Source organism: Neocloeon triangulifer, unplaced genomic scaffold (assembly GCF_031216515.1).
Source record: "Neocloeon triangulifer isolate White Clay Creek 2 clone unplaced genomic scaffold, ASM3121651v1 ptg000015l, whole genome shotgun sequence".
NCBI lineage: Eukaryota > Metazoa > Arthropoda > Insecta > Ephemeroptera > Baetidae > Neocloeon > Neocloeon triangulifer.
The window spans coordinates 5,230,843-5,245,376 of record NW_026775557.1 but is presented as its reverse complement, the minus strand read 5'-3'; the positions used below and the strand labels follow the sequence as shown (position 1 = coordinate 5,245,376).

The 14,534-nt window shown below is 40.3% G+C and overlaps 1 protein-coding gene across 6 annotated transcripts; it reads left to right on the top strand.

The window, feature by feature from the left end:
- The first annotated feature begins 1,193 nt into the window (after positions 1-1,193).
- Positions 1,194-13,618, top strand: LOC132202561 (sodium leak channel NALCN). 6 transcript variants are annotated; one of them, XM_059629543.1, is made up of 27 exons: positions 1,195-1,463; positions 1,735-1,870; positions 2,945-3,069; positions 3,920-4,105; positions 5,174-5,397; positions 5,453-5,581; positions 5,633-5,778; positions 5,850-6,097; positions 6,379-6,768; positions 6,829-7,020; positions 7,081-7,425; positions 7,479-7,705; positions 7,756-7,878; positions 7,946-8,296; positions 8,521-8,773; positions 8,828-9,204; positions 9,594-9,714; positions 9,772-9,905; positions 9,955-10,120; positions 10,536-10,730; positions 10,799-11,016; positions 11,075-11,298; positions 11,867-12,140; positions 12,201-12,357; positions 12,422-12,541; positions 13,051-13,225; positions 13,286-13,618. In XM_059629543.1, exons 2-27 carry the CDS (start codon positions 1,822-1,824, stop codon positions 13,483-13,485), a joined length of 5,349 nt encoding a protein of 1,782 aa, XP_059485526.1. In that variant the 5' UTR covers positions 1,195-1,463; positions 1,735-1,821; the 3' UTR covers positions 13,486-13,618. The 6 variants fall into 6 exon arrangements, with proteins under 6 accessions (XP_059485525.1, XP_059485526.1, XP_059485523.1 ...); XM_059629540.1 differs by having other exon boundaries at positions 3,920-4,222; positions 7,958-8,296; XM_059629539.1 differs by having other exon boundaries at positions 3,920-4,222.
- The last annotated feature ends 916 nt before the right edge of the window (positions 13,619-14,534 follow it).

Sequence of the window (14,534 nt, the reverse complement as noted above, 5' to 3'; positions counted from 1 at the left end):
GCCCGAAACCAGATCCGCAGGTGTAATGGGTGTTTGGCGTCTGCGTGGGTGCGCGTTTTGAATTAGCGGTGGCAACGTGATGAGGCACAAAGACACTGAGCACAAAAGATGCATGGAAACCGATACCTGCGCTGGTCATTGTTGCTGTGCGCGACCGACTTATTGGGGTTGAGAGTGGGCGCGCGAAATATCAATGGGACGGACGGAGGGACAGCCTGTGCTGGAAAGGTCGCAGATCGGCCCAAATTCCGCAGAAGATTAGAGAATGAATTGACAGCTTCTGGGAATTAGGATAAAGATCAAAATTACGTAACAGATTATAAAAATTTTACTTAAAATTTATTTTAAACTAAATTTTTCTGATTTGGAGGAAGAATCTTTATTAAGATGTGGCGAGCTATTTGAAAATCAATAAATTTACTAATAATTTTAATTGTTCTTTCCCACTGTATTATCTTTTGATCTATATTTGAAGATTTTTTATTAATATTAATTTAATTAATTCATTATCCCAATTTTCTTAATTTTATTATATATTAGTTAATTTAAGATGAATCTTTCTGGGTGATTCTGTGATACGAGCTGTTTAAAAATCATTGCAGTTATTATTGTTGTTTATTTTTACCAATTGTTAAGTCACATTGTTTACATTCAATTGTTGAAAACAATTTAAATGAAAAGAAAGGTATTGTTGGAAAAAACGACACCACCACTGGCAAGAATTTTGCTAAAACTTCCTTGATCAAAAAGACCCAATCCGCCGCAGTGAGTTTTGAATATTTTTATTTTTCATTTCACTCAATATTACTTTTTGATTTAAATTAAATTTAAAGAATTTATTCATAAAAATTAATTAACTATTTTTTTTTATTACTCTAATTTATTTTGCTTATAAATTATATCAACTTATTTTTATGAAAAACTGAATATTTCTAGTGTGCAAGAAAACTTTTAAAAATTACAACCGATTGAAAACGCTTTCATTTTTTTTTTTACTTTATTTTTCTTATTGATATTTGCAGATATTTTAAAATTTTCCTACTAAATTAATTATAACAAAAAAATTAAACATTTAAATTTTCATAATGTGAGGTTAGTGTTAGTCCAGTCAGCGCGAGGGCGTCTCGTCGGTCGAATCTCTGTGACGAGATTTTGGCGCTCTCGATCTCGGCGCTGGCGCACCTTGGGAAGAGCCACAGCGAGCGGTGCTCCAGTGTATTGATCGGCGCCGGTGCTCATCCGAGCGGGCGCAGCCTCTTGAGTTTGCAAACAGCGCTCCCCTCGTCAGCACCACCTGATTTTGGTCAATAAGTTTTTCGGCCGTGGCTGATGGGCGGCCGAATGAATTTCTTCTCCGAATCGGAATTTCCGCGAGTTGCGCCTTCGAATTAACGCGGACGCAAATATGTTTGGCTCCAGCGCGGGCTATTTTTAGCCGCGCGTGCATCTGCGAGCCGCCCTCGGTGAGTCTGACGACCCCGCGCCGACTTTCAATTAAAGCTCCCTCCTCATTACATAATATAAATCTTTCTCACTGTAAATACCTGAGTGAAGTTTTCAATTTTGTTTTCTCGCCCAATACATTGTCCTCCTCATTGGCACCTCTTTCAGTTTCAATGCCGTGTGTAAATATTTACAATAATAAATAATAAAAACGATATAATGATCATTTCGCGAGTAGACTTGGATTTTTAGCATTTCGAGTGATTTCGATTTTCTCTTGCAATTTTATAGGACCGGCTCAAACTCTCACACACAGTGCTGCGCTCTGATCTCTCTCTCAATCTCTTTTAAGACATTAAATAAACTAAATCTGTAAAAATGTCTCGAGGAAACATTCATTATGTTGGGTCGGGCCTATTGATAGTAGGCAAGTAACAAAACCATATTTATCTCTCTCTTTACTCCGTTCGCTCGCTCGTTCGTTATTCGATTGACTGACTGCATTTCACTCTCTATAGAATGACACTTGATTACATATTACCAAGACTTGGATTTTGATTCGATTTGGTTACAGCTATGTTCTTGCGCATTATTTTCACTTTTGTATAGTTTTTGATTGGCTAATTGCGATGAGCAATGTCCGATGATTAAGGAAGCATGTCCATTATTTAGAGATCACCACGTGTGTCTAGACTAGGTTTAGTAAACAAACAAACCGTGCCAAAAGTTATACATTTGCTCTTTTCCACAAAGATCCCAATTATAATTTTGGAAAAAAAAACTCTTTTGACTTCAGGACGTCTTTGTAAATAATTTTCACTAATGCACTAAAATGATTTAAATTTTAAGGACGTCTTCTATTTTATTCCCTAAAAAAAATGGTTTTCAATCCACCTTAATTAAAAAGAATTGCTTAAATTTAATTAATACGCAGAGATGAATTACAAGAACCAACTCTCACACTTTTGGCACAATAATTTATCTAATTTAATTAATCACCTTTTGATACACGACCAGCAGCATTGTGAGACTTGCATGCGGTAGAGAGTTAATTTTGACGCAGTTTTAAGTGCGAATTAATTGCGACCGACGTACGCTTTGCCTGACACTATTTTCACCGACCGACCGCCTATTATTATTATACTTGCCGCAAATTATGAGAAACATATATTCGCCCTTTTCAGTTTGGCCGCTGCTTCCATGCATATTTATACATAGTGTGTGTTTCTCTCTCACTCTGGACAGATGATATATACAAGCCATCATAGTTTATAGTCGACTGCTTGGCCTGCCTGCTGGTAGATTAGGAGTTACTATTATACACACAGTTGACCGAATCTCTCACTCGCTCGATCAGTTATTTCTGTATGATTTTTGCTGATCGCACTCACACACTTTTTGATTACCAAATTATGAAAAGTATAAATTGAATAATTGCATGCGGCGGCGGCGGCGCGTTTCGATCCAATTGCGGGGCAGATTTTTCTAAAGTTCAGTGCAGGCGGGTGCGTTTCAGCCACCATGATGCTCGGCCGGAAGCAGAGCCTCCGTGGCGACGGCGGACTCGCAGACTACGGCCCCGACGAAGCGCAGGGCGAGAGCACCGAGACCGAGTGGGTCAATAAGGTACAAATTTTTTTCGCCAAATTATATCAGTTTCATTAAAAAATTGATTTATAAAAAAAAGTGAAGTTTATTTGCATCTTTTTTGATGGGCCAGGGCTAAAAACCACAATTTTTGAATGTTTTAACAGAAAAAAATTGATTTATTTTCATAGTTTATTTCAATATTACATTAGAATCAATTAAATGGTATTATTGTTCAATATTAAGTTGTCAAATTAAAAGCAAAAAAAGTGAAAGAATTGATGTGTCTTTTAAAATAGACTGATCATTTTGTAATAACAAAGCTTTCTTATGTTTCATCATGTATTATCAATTTTAAGAATGAGTATTTTCTTTATCTTTTTCCAAATCAGAAAGATTGTTTTCTTTCAATTAATTATTGAAGTAATTGAATTCAATATGTCAGGCTCTCCAAATAAAAATTGTAATAAAAAAATCCAAATAGAGCAGCCAAAAACTGTCGATTTAAAAAAAATTATTGTTGCAAATATAATATTATTAAGTTTGTTTTTAATTACAAATTCCTCAAATTGAATCATTGATTAAAATGCTTAGAATTAATGATGATAATATTAAAAAAGGGTCAATTTTTATATTACATGCTCTTTAAATTTAAGCAATAAGTATGACAAAAAACCAAACAGGGAAGCAAAAAATTGTTAAATTTTCAACATGATTAATGAAAATATATAAATATCAAGTTTTAATTTTTTAATCACATAAGCTATAAAATAAATCGATCTTTAAGATTAAAACACTCATTTTTTTTTTCAAAATTATCAGTGTTAAATTTCGTGTAATATTATTTAAATTAGGTCATGATTTTGGGTTTTTCGGTTGTTTTTTTCAGCTATGGGTGCGTCGGCTGATGCGTTTCTGCGCGCTCGTGTCGCTCTTCTCGGTGAGCCTGAACACACCGAAGACTTTCGAGCGACACCCGAGCCTTCAGTACGTGACTTTCTGCTGCGACGCGATCGTGACGGTGCTGTTCACCGCCGAGATGGTGGCCAAGATGCAAATCCGGGGCATTCTACAGGTCCGCTCACGTAACCGGGGTCGCGGTGCCCCTCCACCCACTTGTACCTCTTTGTTAGCGCCGAGGCTCCTTTCAGGAAACAACCCCGTTGTGCGACCACCTTTACTCGCAGCAAGGGTACCGCCCGAATAGCGGCCAATCTCTTTACTCTCACACTTTTAATTAGATATTTACATATATATCATTCGATGCCTGCGTTCGTTTTTTCATTCTATTAATTCAAAACAATTTCATTAACGGCCTCGAGAGCTGCATCGCACCTTTTGCTCTCTTGGCGCCCCCACGAGACTCTATAGAGGACGCATGGACCCGAGTTCTAAATTCACTCTTGGTTGGTTGGCTCGTTTATTGGCTGATTGATTGACTGATTGATTCGAAAGTCCGCGCATGTCCTTTCCATCAGACCTACAAAGATTCAATTTTGCTCAAAACTATGCGTTCGTCCATAATGAGATCCATTCTTAACTCTAGTTTATAATTATTTAATTAAACATGCATCTTGCGGTGAGGAACTTTGGCGCCAAAATATATCCCATTTTCAATGTAATATTTACATATAAATAATCATGTTTAAAGGGTTTAGAAATTAATAATAAATCAAAACAAAATTCAAAAATTTAAATTAAATAACAAAAATATTTTTTTCATTAATGAAAAAAATAGAATGTTAATGAAAATTTAGTTTAGGAATAAAAAGCCAAGGTGCCTCACCGTCCGCCCGTATTTTGAATTTTTGCATGTCGTACCAACTAGCTAGAAAGCGTGCAGAGTTATAATTCGCAATAATTTCACCGCCAAATTAATTAGATAGGGGGACGTACAACCGAATTATTGATTTCTTGCTTTGATCGCCATTTGAATAAATTATTCCACCTTTGCGTTAGTCGTAGCGCCAGATTTGGTTGTTTTGCGAATCGCCCCCTCTTTTCGAATTCTTTAATGAGATTTTAGGCTCAGTTTTTGATAGTGAGCTTTGGTCGTGCTCTAGGTAGAGTAGACAAGCTTGTCGCCCGCCGATTTCTCTGTTTGCAAGTCGGGTTTTTAACGCAAGTGGTGCCTGTCCCGCAGGGCGAGACCCCGTACCTGAAGGACCACTGGTGCCAGTTTGACGCCAGCATGGTCCTCTTCCACTGGGTCTCCATCGTGCTGCAGTCGTGCGAAATCCTGGGCGTCGTCGGCAGGTACAGCTACTTGTCCATCCTCAGGGCGCCGCGCCCACTCATCATGATCAGGTTCATCAGGGTCTTCCTCAAGTTCTCCATGCCCAAGTCCAGGATCAACCAGATTTTCAAGTTCGGATTTTGATTATCAATATTTGCATTTTGAAAAAAAAATTAATACTTGCAGACGGTCGAGCCAGCAGATCTACAACGTCACCCTGTTCTTCCTCTTCTTTATGTCCCTTTACGGCCTCCTTGGTGTACAATTCTTTGGAGAATTGAAAAACCACTGCGTCCTTAATGATACCGATCCAAAGTAAATGTAAAAATAATAAATTTAAGTTAAAATTAATTATTTTAACCGCAGTTACATTACAATTAACTCTTTGGCCATCCCGGACACCTTTTGCTCGACGGACCCTGACTCAGGTTACCAGTGTCCACCCAATATGAAGTGCATGAAACTCGGACTTTCAAAGTACACGATGGGGTTTAACGGATTTGATGAGTTTGGTTGGTATAAATTTCTAAATCAATCTCATGATAACATAATTAAAATATATTAAAAAAAAATCTTTTTTCAGCCACATCGATTTTTACGGTGTATCAAGCGGCGTCACAAGAGGGGTGGGTTTTCATCATGTATCGGGCGATCGACTCGCTGCCGGGGTGGCGCGCCGTCTTTTACTTCAGCACCATGATCTTTTTCCTTGCTTGGCTCGTCAAGAACGTTTTCATTGCTGTCATCACGGAGACGTTCAACGAGATCAGAGTGCAGTTTCAGCAAATGTGGGGCGCCAGGGTGCAAATCAGCAGCAGCGCCGCCTCACACGTGAGCTCCCCTATTTGTTATTATTCATGACAAAGAAAATCAGAATCGATACAAAAAAGCTCAAGATGAAGTAAAAAGGCGCCTGTCGAGTTGGCGGTTATGCAACTTGCATGGCTCTCGTGTGCACCAAAAAGCCTAAAGCCTCTCAAAGCAGTTTTCATTTTTTATCAAGATTTTTTCTGATACATTAAAATTTACAAATTAAGGTGGCTAGGAAATGAATTGAGCTTTTTTTATCCATTAAAAAAAAAAAAGATTGTCATTAAAATATTTCCACAAAGGTTTTGAGTGGCGACGACAGCGGATGGCGTTTGGTCAAAGTGGGCGAGAGTCGTCAGCACGGTTTGGCGCCGGATTGCTGCCAGGCGGTGCTGCGGTCAGCGTGGTTCCGGTTGCTGGTCATGTGCGTGATCCTGGCCAACGGGGTGGTCACCGCCACCATGAACTTCAAGCACGACGGCCGTGCCCGCCGCGTATTCTACGAGCGCTACTATTACATCGAAGTTTGCTTCACGGTTCTGCTTGACCTGGAGACCCTGTTCAAGATCTGGTGCCTCGGCTGGCGCGGCTACTGGCGCCACTCGTACCACAAATTTGAGTTTTTGCTCGCCATGGGCACCACCCTACACATCGTGCCCCACCTCTATCTTTCCTTCCTCACATACTTCCAGGTTTTTATTAAAATTGAATCTTTAAACTCAAAATAATACAAATTTAACCGATTGATATAGGTGCTAAGGGTCGTTAGACTGATTAAGGCGTCGCCAATGCTTGAGGATTTCGTCTACAAGATTTTCGGCCCAGGAAAGAAGCTCGGAAGTCTGATGATCTTCACCATGTGCCTGCTGATTATTTCCTCCTCTATTTCCATGCAGCTTTTCTGCTTTCTGTGTGACTTTACAAAATTCGAGAGCTTTCCTGAGGTAACATTTTAAACTTTGTTTTTTATTTTTCATAAAAATAATTTGGAATTTTGGACACAGGCTTTCATGTCCATGTTTCAAATCCTTACACAAGAGGCGTGGGTGGAGGTGATGGACGAGACGATGCTGCGCACAAGGGAAACCCTGGCGCCGCTGGTGGCCATCTACTTCATCTTGTACCATCTGTTTGTGACGCTGATCGTGCTCAGCTTGTTCGTTGCTGTCATCTTGGACAACTTGGAGCTGGACGAAGATATCAAGAAGTTGAAGCAGCTCAAGTTCCGCGAGCAGAGCGCTGAGATCAAGGAGACGCTGCCCTTCCGCCTGCGCATTTTTGAGCACTTCCCTGACTCGCCCAAAATGTCTACCCTGCACAAACTACCCTCCGACTATATCTTGCCCAAGGTCCTGATTATTTTGTCACTCCAATTGAAAAAAAATAATTGATAAATTTGCAGGTACGAGACAGCTTCATGCGGCAGTTTGTGATAGACAGCGGGCTGTACGGCGCTGAAGCGGACGACGAGGAAGACGTTGCTGACGTCACCGGCAAGAAACGACTCGAGGCTTTTGACTCCAAGATCGTGTACCGAAAGGGCCGCCCAGTGAACACCCTGTGCTGCACTGACAAAGTGCGAAACATCAGTTCTGATCTGCGCAAAGCGGCCATCCAATATATTATCAAGTAATATTTACATTTTCTAAATATCAAATATTAAAATAAAATATTTTCAGCGATTCAAACAACCAGCGACTTATGCTGGGCGATTCGGCAGTTATTCCCATCCCAGGTAAGACCACCCTGAAGCCGCAAGGTACAATAAGCAGTGCCAAGCAACTGAGGATCGACCAGAAAAAGTACGTTTATTTGGGTTCTAGTAGTAAAATTCCCCCCTTGAACGGCCATTACTCGAACTTAATGCAGGTCATTGCGTAGGAGCGTACGGAGTGGTTCGATCAAGTTGAAGCAAACCTACGAGCACCTTCTGGAGAACGGCGACATCGGCGGGATGAACAGAGTGTCGTCGTCGCGGCGGCCACAGGATCTCGACATCAAGTTGCTGCAGGCCAAGCGACAGCAGGCCGAGATGCGGCGCAACCAGCGCGAGGAAGACCTCAGGGAGAACCACCCTCTCTTTGACACACCCCTCTTTGTGGTACCCCGCGAGAGCCGCTTTCGACGAATCTGCCAAACTATCGTCCACGCCCGTTACGACGCCAGGGTCAAGGACCCGCTCACTGGCAAAGACCGAAAGATGAACTACAAAAGACTGCAGTATGAATTTTTCAATATATGCCATGAAATTAATTAATAACTCTACTGAAAAACGTCTCAATCTTATTGTCTCATAAATTTAAAAAAAAAAAAACTAACAATAAGACCCCCCAAAGTTGTCAAGTCTTTCGTTTTAAAAATAGAAAATCCAATTTCAAATTCTCCCATTTTTTTTCCAAAACTTATTACGACATATTGATTTTTTTTTTGTGCATTTTCAACAGCAATTTCCTTGGATTGGTGACATACTTGGATTGGGCGATGATCTTTGTGACGACATTGTCATGCATGTCAATGATGTTCGAGACGCCAAAGTTCAGGGTGCAGGAGTCTCCAGCCCTTCAAATCGCCGAGTACGTGTTCGTCGTGTCCATGAGTCTAGAATTGGCCCTGAAGGTGCTGGCCGACGGCCTCTTTTTCACACCCAAAGCCTACGTCAAGGACTGCGCCACCGTGCTCGACATTTTCATTTACATCGTGAGTTTTGACAAGCCCAATTTAAAGAAGGCCCTGACTGGGTGCATTTTTCAGGTGAGCCTGGTGTTCTTGTCGTGGATGCCGCGTAAGGTGCCGCCGCACTCGGCGGCGCAGCTGCTGATGATCTTGCGCTGTCTGCGTCCGTTGCGGATCTTCACGCTGGTGCCGCACATGCGCAAGGTGGTGTACGAGTTGTGCCGCGGCTTCAAGGAAATCCTGCTCGTATCCATCCTGCTCATCGTGCTCATGTTCGTGTTCGCAAGCTACGGTGTCCAGCTTTTCGGCGGCCGACTCGCGCGTTGCAACGACCCCAGCATTGAGCGCCGCGAAGACTGCGTCGGCGTCTTCCTCCGCAGGGTCTTCGTAACCAAGATGAAACTCGGCCCTGGCGAGAATGAGACTTACCCCTCCATGCTTGCCCCCAGAGTCTGGTTCGTACACTTCAATAATTAATTTGCTTAAAATGAGCTTCTTAATTAGAAACTAAAACTAATTAAACCTGAAATTTCAAATTATTCCGCCAGTTATATTAAAAACTTTGGTGCCATCAAAGCTGTTTTTTTTTTTTTTAAACTAGGATTGGAATAAGTGGAATTAATAAACAATTTCTTCCATTTTTAAGGACTCTTAATTGACATCGTTAAATCAAGTCTTTACAACAATGGTGCTTGAATTTCCAAATAATTGTTAAATGTTTCCTTTTGTTGAAAAGACTTGATTTGACTATGTGAAATAAGAGGCCTTAATTATCTTACAAAAGAAAGTTGAATTGAATGAAATATAATTATACAAAATTTTAATTTTTTTTTTAAATAAATAGGGCAAACCCAAGACGGTTCAATTTTGACAACATTGGCGACGCGATGCTCGCCCTTTTTGAGGTTTTGTCTTTCAAGGGGTGGCTCGACGTGAGAGACGTTCTGATCAAAGCTCTCGGCCCGGTAACCCTTTTTGCTTTTTATTTTTATGGCGAGAAATAAAACAAATGTGTTTGGCAGGTGCATGCGATTTACATCCACATTTACATTTTCCTCGGCTGCATGATCGGGCTGACCCTTTTCGTGGGCGTGGTGATCGCCAACTACTCGGAGAACAAGGGCACGGCCCTTCTGACCGTCGACCAGCGCCGATGGTAATATTGAATTTAGGGCCGCAATGTAATCGTAAAACTTTTCCGACAGGTGCGATTTGAAGAAGAGATTGAAAATCGCGCAGCCACTCCACCTGCCACCGCGGCCAGACAGAAAAAAATTCAGGGCCTTCATTTACGACATAACGCAGAACCTTTACTTCAAAAGGTTCATCGCCGGAATGGTCCTTCTCAACAGCAGCCTTCTCTGTGTCTCGGTAAATTTTAACTGTTATTTTTTTTCTAGTGGTTCCAAATTTTGAAATTGTATAACGTACTAATGAGTAAAATGGTTTCAAGTTTTAAATAATAAAAAATACTTATTTAAAATTGAATATGCATAAAAAAAATCAATCTTCAAATTTTTAATGTTTTTATGTGTTTTAAAATTTCAAAGTTCTGATTAATCATTGTACAATTCTAAAATTTAGTAATACAATTTGATTTGTGACTTAAGTGTTTTATAAATAGACAAAATATAATTATATAATATATTCACATTCGCTGTTGCTGACTTGGCATTTGAAAAACCCCCATTAACTTTTTTTAAATTACTTTGAAGAGATCTTTCATAGAACAGAATATAATTGAAGTGACTTTTCATGTATTTCTTGCTCTATATTTCCTTTCTAGTGGAAGCAAGAGGAGCGACATACAGGCCCCTTGGCGATGGTGTCAACCGTGCTGACTCTGATCTTCGTCGTGGAGGTCTTGATGAAAATAATCGCCTTCACGCCGCACGGCTACTGGCAGTCGCGACGAAACCGCTACGACCTCTTTGTCACCGTCATGGGCGTCCTCTGGATCGTCCTTAACTCGTGGCTCCGGGTGATTAGACTTTTTTTTCTTTCCATCATTTTTCTCTTTTTCATACATTTCTTTTCAATGAATCGTAGAACGACGTGAGCTACAGCTTCGGGTTCATGGTGGTGATCCTGCGTTTCTTCACCATCACGGGCAAGCACGCCACCCTGAAAATGCTGATGTTGACGGTCGGCGTGTCCGTCTACAAGTCCTTCTTCATTATTTTTGGAATGTTTCTGCTCGTCTTTTTCTACGCGCTCGCCGGCACCATCCTCTTTGGCACCGTCAAGTACGGCGAGGCCATCGGACGGTCAGTTCTTTCATTTTGCCTCAATTTCTCAATTTAATAAATTTCACTTGGAAATTAGGCGGGCGAATTTTGAGAGCCCGGTGACAGGGGTGGCGATGTTGTTTCGCATCGTAACCGGCGAGGACTGGAACAAGATCATGCACGACTGCATGGTGCAGCCGCCCTATTGCACCCTAGCGGACAATTACTGGCAGACCGACTGCGGCAACTTCACCGCCTCGCTCGTCTACTTCTGCTCCTTCTACGTCATCATCACCTACATCATGCTCAACCTACTTGTGGGTAAGGCGACCCAGATAATGTCATAATTAGCCACTTGAGACTTTCACCCTCTTCAAACAAGCTTTCATTTGAGCACGTATATAACCGTGATTCGCAAACAAGGTTTGGTCTCTTCGCTTTATTGCTTATGTCGAGAGACGATTCCATACGTTTGCGTAGATATTTGGCAAAAACATTTTAGCAAAATATTTAACAATTTATATTTTTTTTTAAATGATTGAAATTCTAATGCCGCATTGAAAAATGTGTAATTTGTATTATTCCTGCAAGAAAAAAAACAAAGAAAAAAATTAATGAAGGAATTTAAACTTGAAAAATGTGGTAAACCTCAAAATTTCACAAATTGTTTGCAAAAATCATTATGCAAATGCATATTTAAAAAACGTTTTACTAGAATTTTTATATATTAATAAAAATTTCCAGTTCATATGTTTTCTGATATTTTATTTGGAAAAACGTTAAAAAATTATCATATTTTTGTATAATAATGACTTAAAATTCCTGTACAGTTATAACATTCAAAATATATTATTACTTAAAGAAATTTATAATTATCTTGCATTCGCAGCTATTATCATGGAGAACTTTTCCTTATTCTACTCAAATGAAGAAGACGCCTTGCTTTCCTACGCCGACATCCGCAACTTCCAGAACACGTGGAACATCGTGGATATCCACCAGCGTGGTCTGATCCCGGTAAAGCGAGTCAAGTTCATTTTGCGGCTGTTGAAGGGTCGTCTCGAGGTGGATCCGCAGAAAGACAGATTGCTCTTCAAGCACATGTGCTACGAACTTGATCGTCTGCACAACGGCGAGGACGTCACATTCCACGACGTATTAAAGTAAATTTCAATTATATTTTTTACTTTTGAAGAATCAAACTAAATTGGAAAACATTTTAGTATGCTTTCGTATCGGTCGGTTGACATCAGGAAGGCGCTGCAGCTGGAGGAACTATTGGCGCGCGAGGAATTCGAATACATTGTGGAGGAAGAAGTGGCCAAGCAGACCATCCGCACCTGGCTCGAGGGCTGCCTCAAGAAAATGCGATCAGTGAATGTGAGTTTGACTCTTAAAAAAAAAGTATCAGAAGCTTATTGATTGATGGGATTTGGGGCGGCAGAAAAACCAACCAAACCTGTTGAGCGGCCTGAGGGCGACGCACCAAAGGACTGAGGCTGAGAGCCAGGAGGAGAAAAGCACTGACAACACTACTGACGCCGACGTTGAGCCGGCGGCCAGGGTAAATAACAAATTATTTTGCCAAAAATAGAGACAAAAGGTTAAATTAAAATTTAAAAAAATAAAGTAATTAAAAAATTTGGATTTTCTCGGCCTTTACTATTAATTTCTTTTTTAAACCATCGCTAGAAAAAGAATTGAGCATTCTCTGAACTATTTCTGGAACAAAGCGTCTAAATCATTCTAATTTTTACAAGGGCAACGTGCCAAAGTAAATGAAAATCTCTAAGCTAGGAACATTCCTTCAGCTTACATTAACATCTTTTTGGCAAGACGTTTGAAAACAAGGCAATTATTTTGACATCTGCTTTTAAAACAGCTACAAAAGATTCTCTTTCTGCTTTCTTATTATGAGTATATAAAATGATGGTAAGTGAAAAAAGTAGATTGTTAAAAGTTACAGCTATCCTAATAGCCAAAATTCTTCACTTGAAAAAAAAATTATTTTTCTAGTTAAATTGGCATCATTTCATTTTTATCCAGTAAATATTTTGCTTTTTATCAAATTAGGAAGGTCACGAAAGACACCGGAAGAAGGGGACAGTGATTCCGCGGTCGGATTCGGTTGGTTCCGGTTCTGGCCGCAAATATCTGGCGCCCACTTTGTCTGACCCCCAGTCCAGGGCTGAAAAGAGTGAAGCACGGAATACCGCATCCATCAAGAAAAAGTCGATCAGGGCGACAGGCAAGTTCCTTTTTTTATTCAAAGAAAGGTGTAATTTATTTTTAATTTCTCAATTCGAAGGAAACGCAGGAAAGACGCAGAGTATGGAGACGAGCAGCAGCGGCGGCCACCCGCCCAGCTCGACTTCGAGCAGCAACAAAGTGGACGCCAGCGGCTTCAACAAGGCGACCATGCCACGCATCAGCAACGCCATGCAAGAGGTGCGCGACTGGTGGAGCGAGCAGCTCGCTTACGACAGCGGATCCGAAGATGGCCTTTGACTTAACATTTAAAAGAAAGAAATGAAACCAGAGCTGTGTTTTAAGCTTAAAATCGAAATATGATAGAACCAGTGTAATTTTATTAGAGAATCATATTTACTGTGCCGGTTGGCAGATTTAGTGCTGTTGATGTTGCGAGAATGAATGTTTATATTTAAGAAAGTGGTTGTTTGTTTTCAAGACCCGCCGCGATCACTGCCAGAGAGAGCTGGTCCATTAATTAACGCAGCGGAAAGCACGTCTTTCATAACTCACAGAAGGAAACAAAGATGTGGGCAAACAGAAATGAATACTATTTATTTATTCTTTTTAGAGGCAAATATATGAACAGCCAAAAGAAGGAAAAATTTAATTTAATAATTTAATTTTATAAAACATTGAAATGAAATTTATAAAAAATTAACCTCTACCAAAATGAAATTTGCAAAGAAAATGTTATAATTATTTTAAGAAAATTAATGATTGAGAACTTCAAATTCTAGTCAACTTATTTGAGCCAACCATTATTATTTTTTATTTTTGCAAAAAAAATTTAATAGATTTTTTTGTTTCCAATGTGAACCGAGTTAGTGGTTAATTATTGTTGTTTATTTGTCTAAATTGTTGCATCATATAGTTTAAATTCAATTTGTGAAAACAATTTATTTGTAAAGAAAAAGCTTCAGAAATCAAAAAGACCCCAAAAAGGCCGCAGTGAGCCTTAAATTAGTTTTTGTCTAAAAGTTTTTGAATAATTCAAGCGATGAGCGATGATGAAGAAAAAAAATGTGAAAAAAGGTGCAGGAATTTATTTGCAAAAGGGTTGAACAGTAAAAACTGTTCTTTCCTCGAGTTGGATTGATGCGACCTTGCAGGCGGGCGACGGGAGGCGGAATGGAAGGAAAGGGTCGGGAGCGAGCGAGCGGTGCTGGGGATCGGGAGGGTTGCTGACGTCAGTGGTGGGCGCAAGAAACGGTGGCCCGTCTCCATGGCTACCCGGGGAAACTATCGGAAGCGAATATGTGGAACAGGGGGGCGCGTGCGCGCTGGCCGCTGGTCTAATGCGCCGA

Coding starts and splice junctions, on each gene's coding strand:
- LOC132202561 (XM_059629539.1), top strand. CDS start 1,822: ATGTCTCGAGGAAACATTCATTATGTTGGGTCGGGCCTATTGATAGTA. Junction 3,070..3,919: donor AGACCGAGTGGGTCAATAAG/GTACAAATTTTT, acceptor TGTTTTTTTCAG/CTATGGGTGCGTCGGCTGAT. Junction 12,358..12,421: donor AGAAAATGCGATCAGTGAAT/GTGAGTTTGACT, acceptor TTGGGGCGGCAG/AAAAACCAACCAAACCTGTT.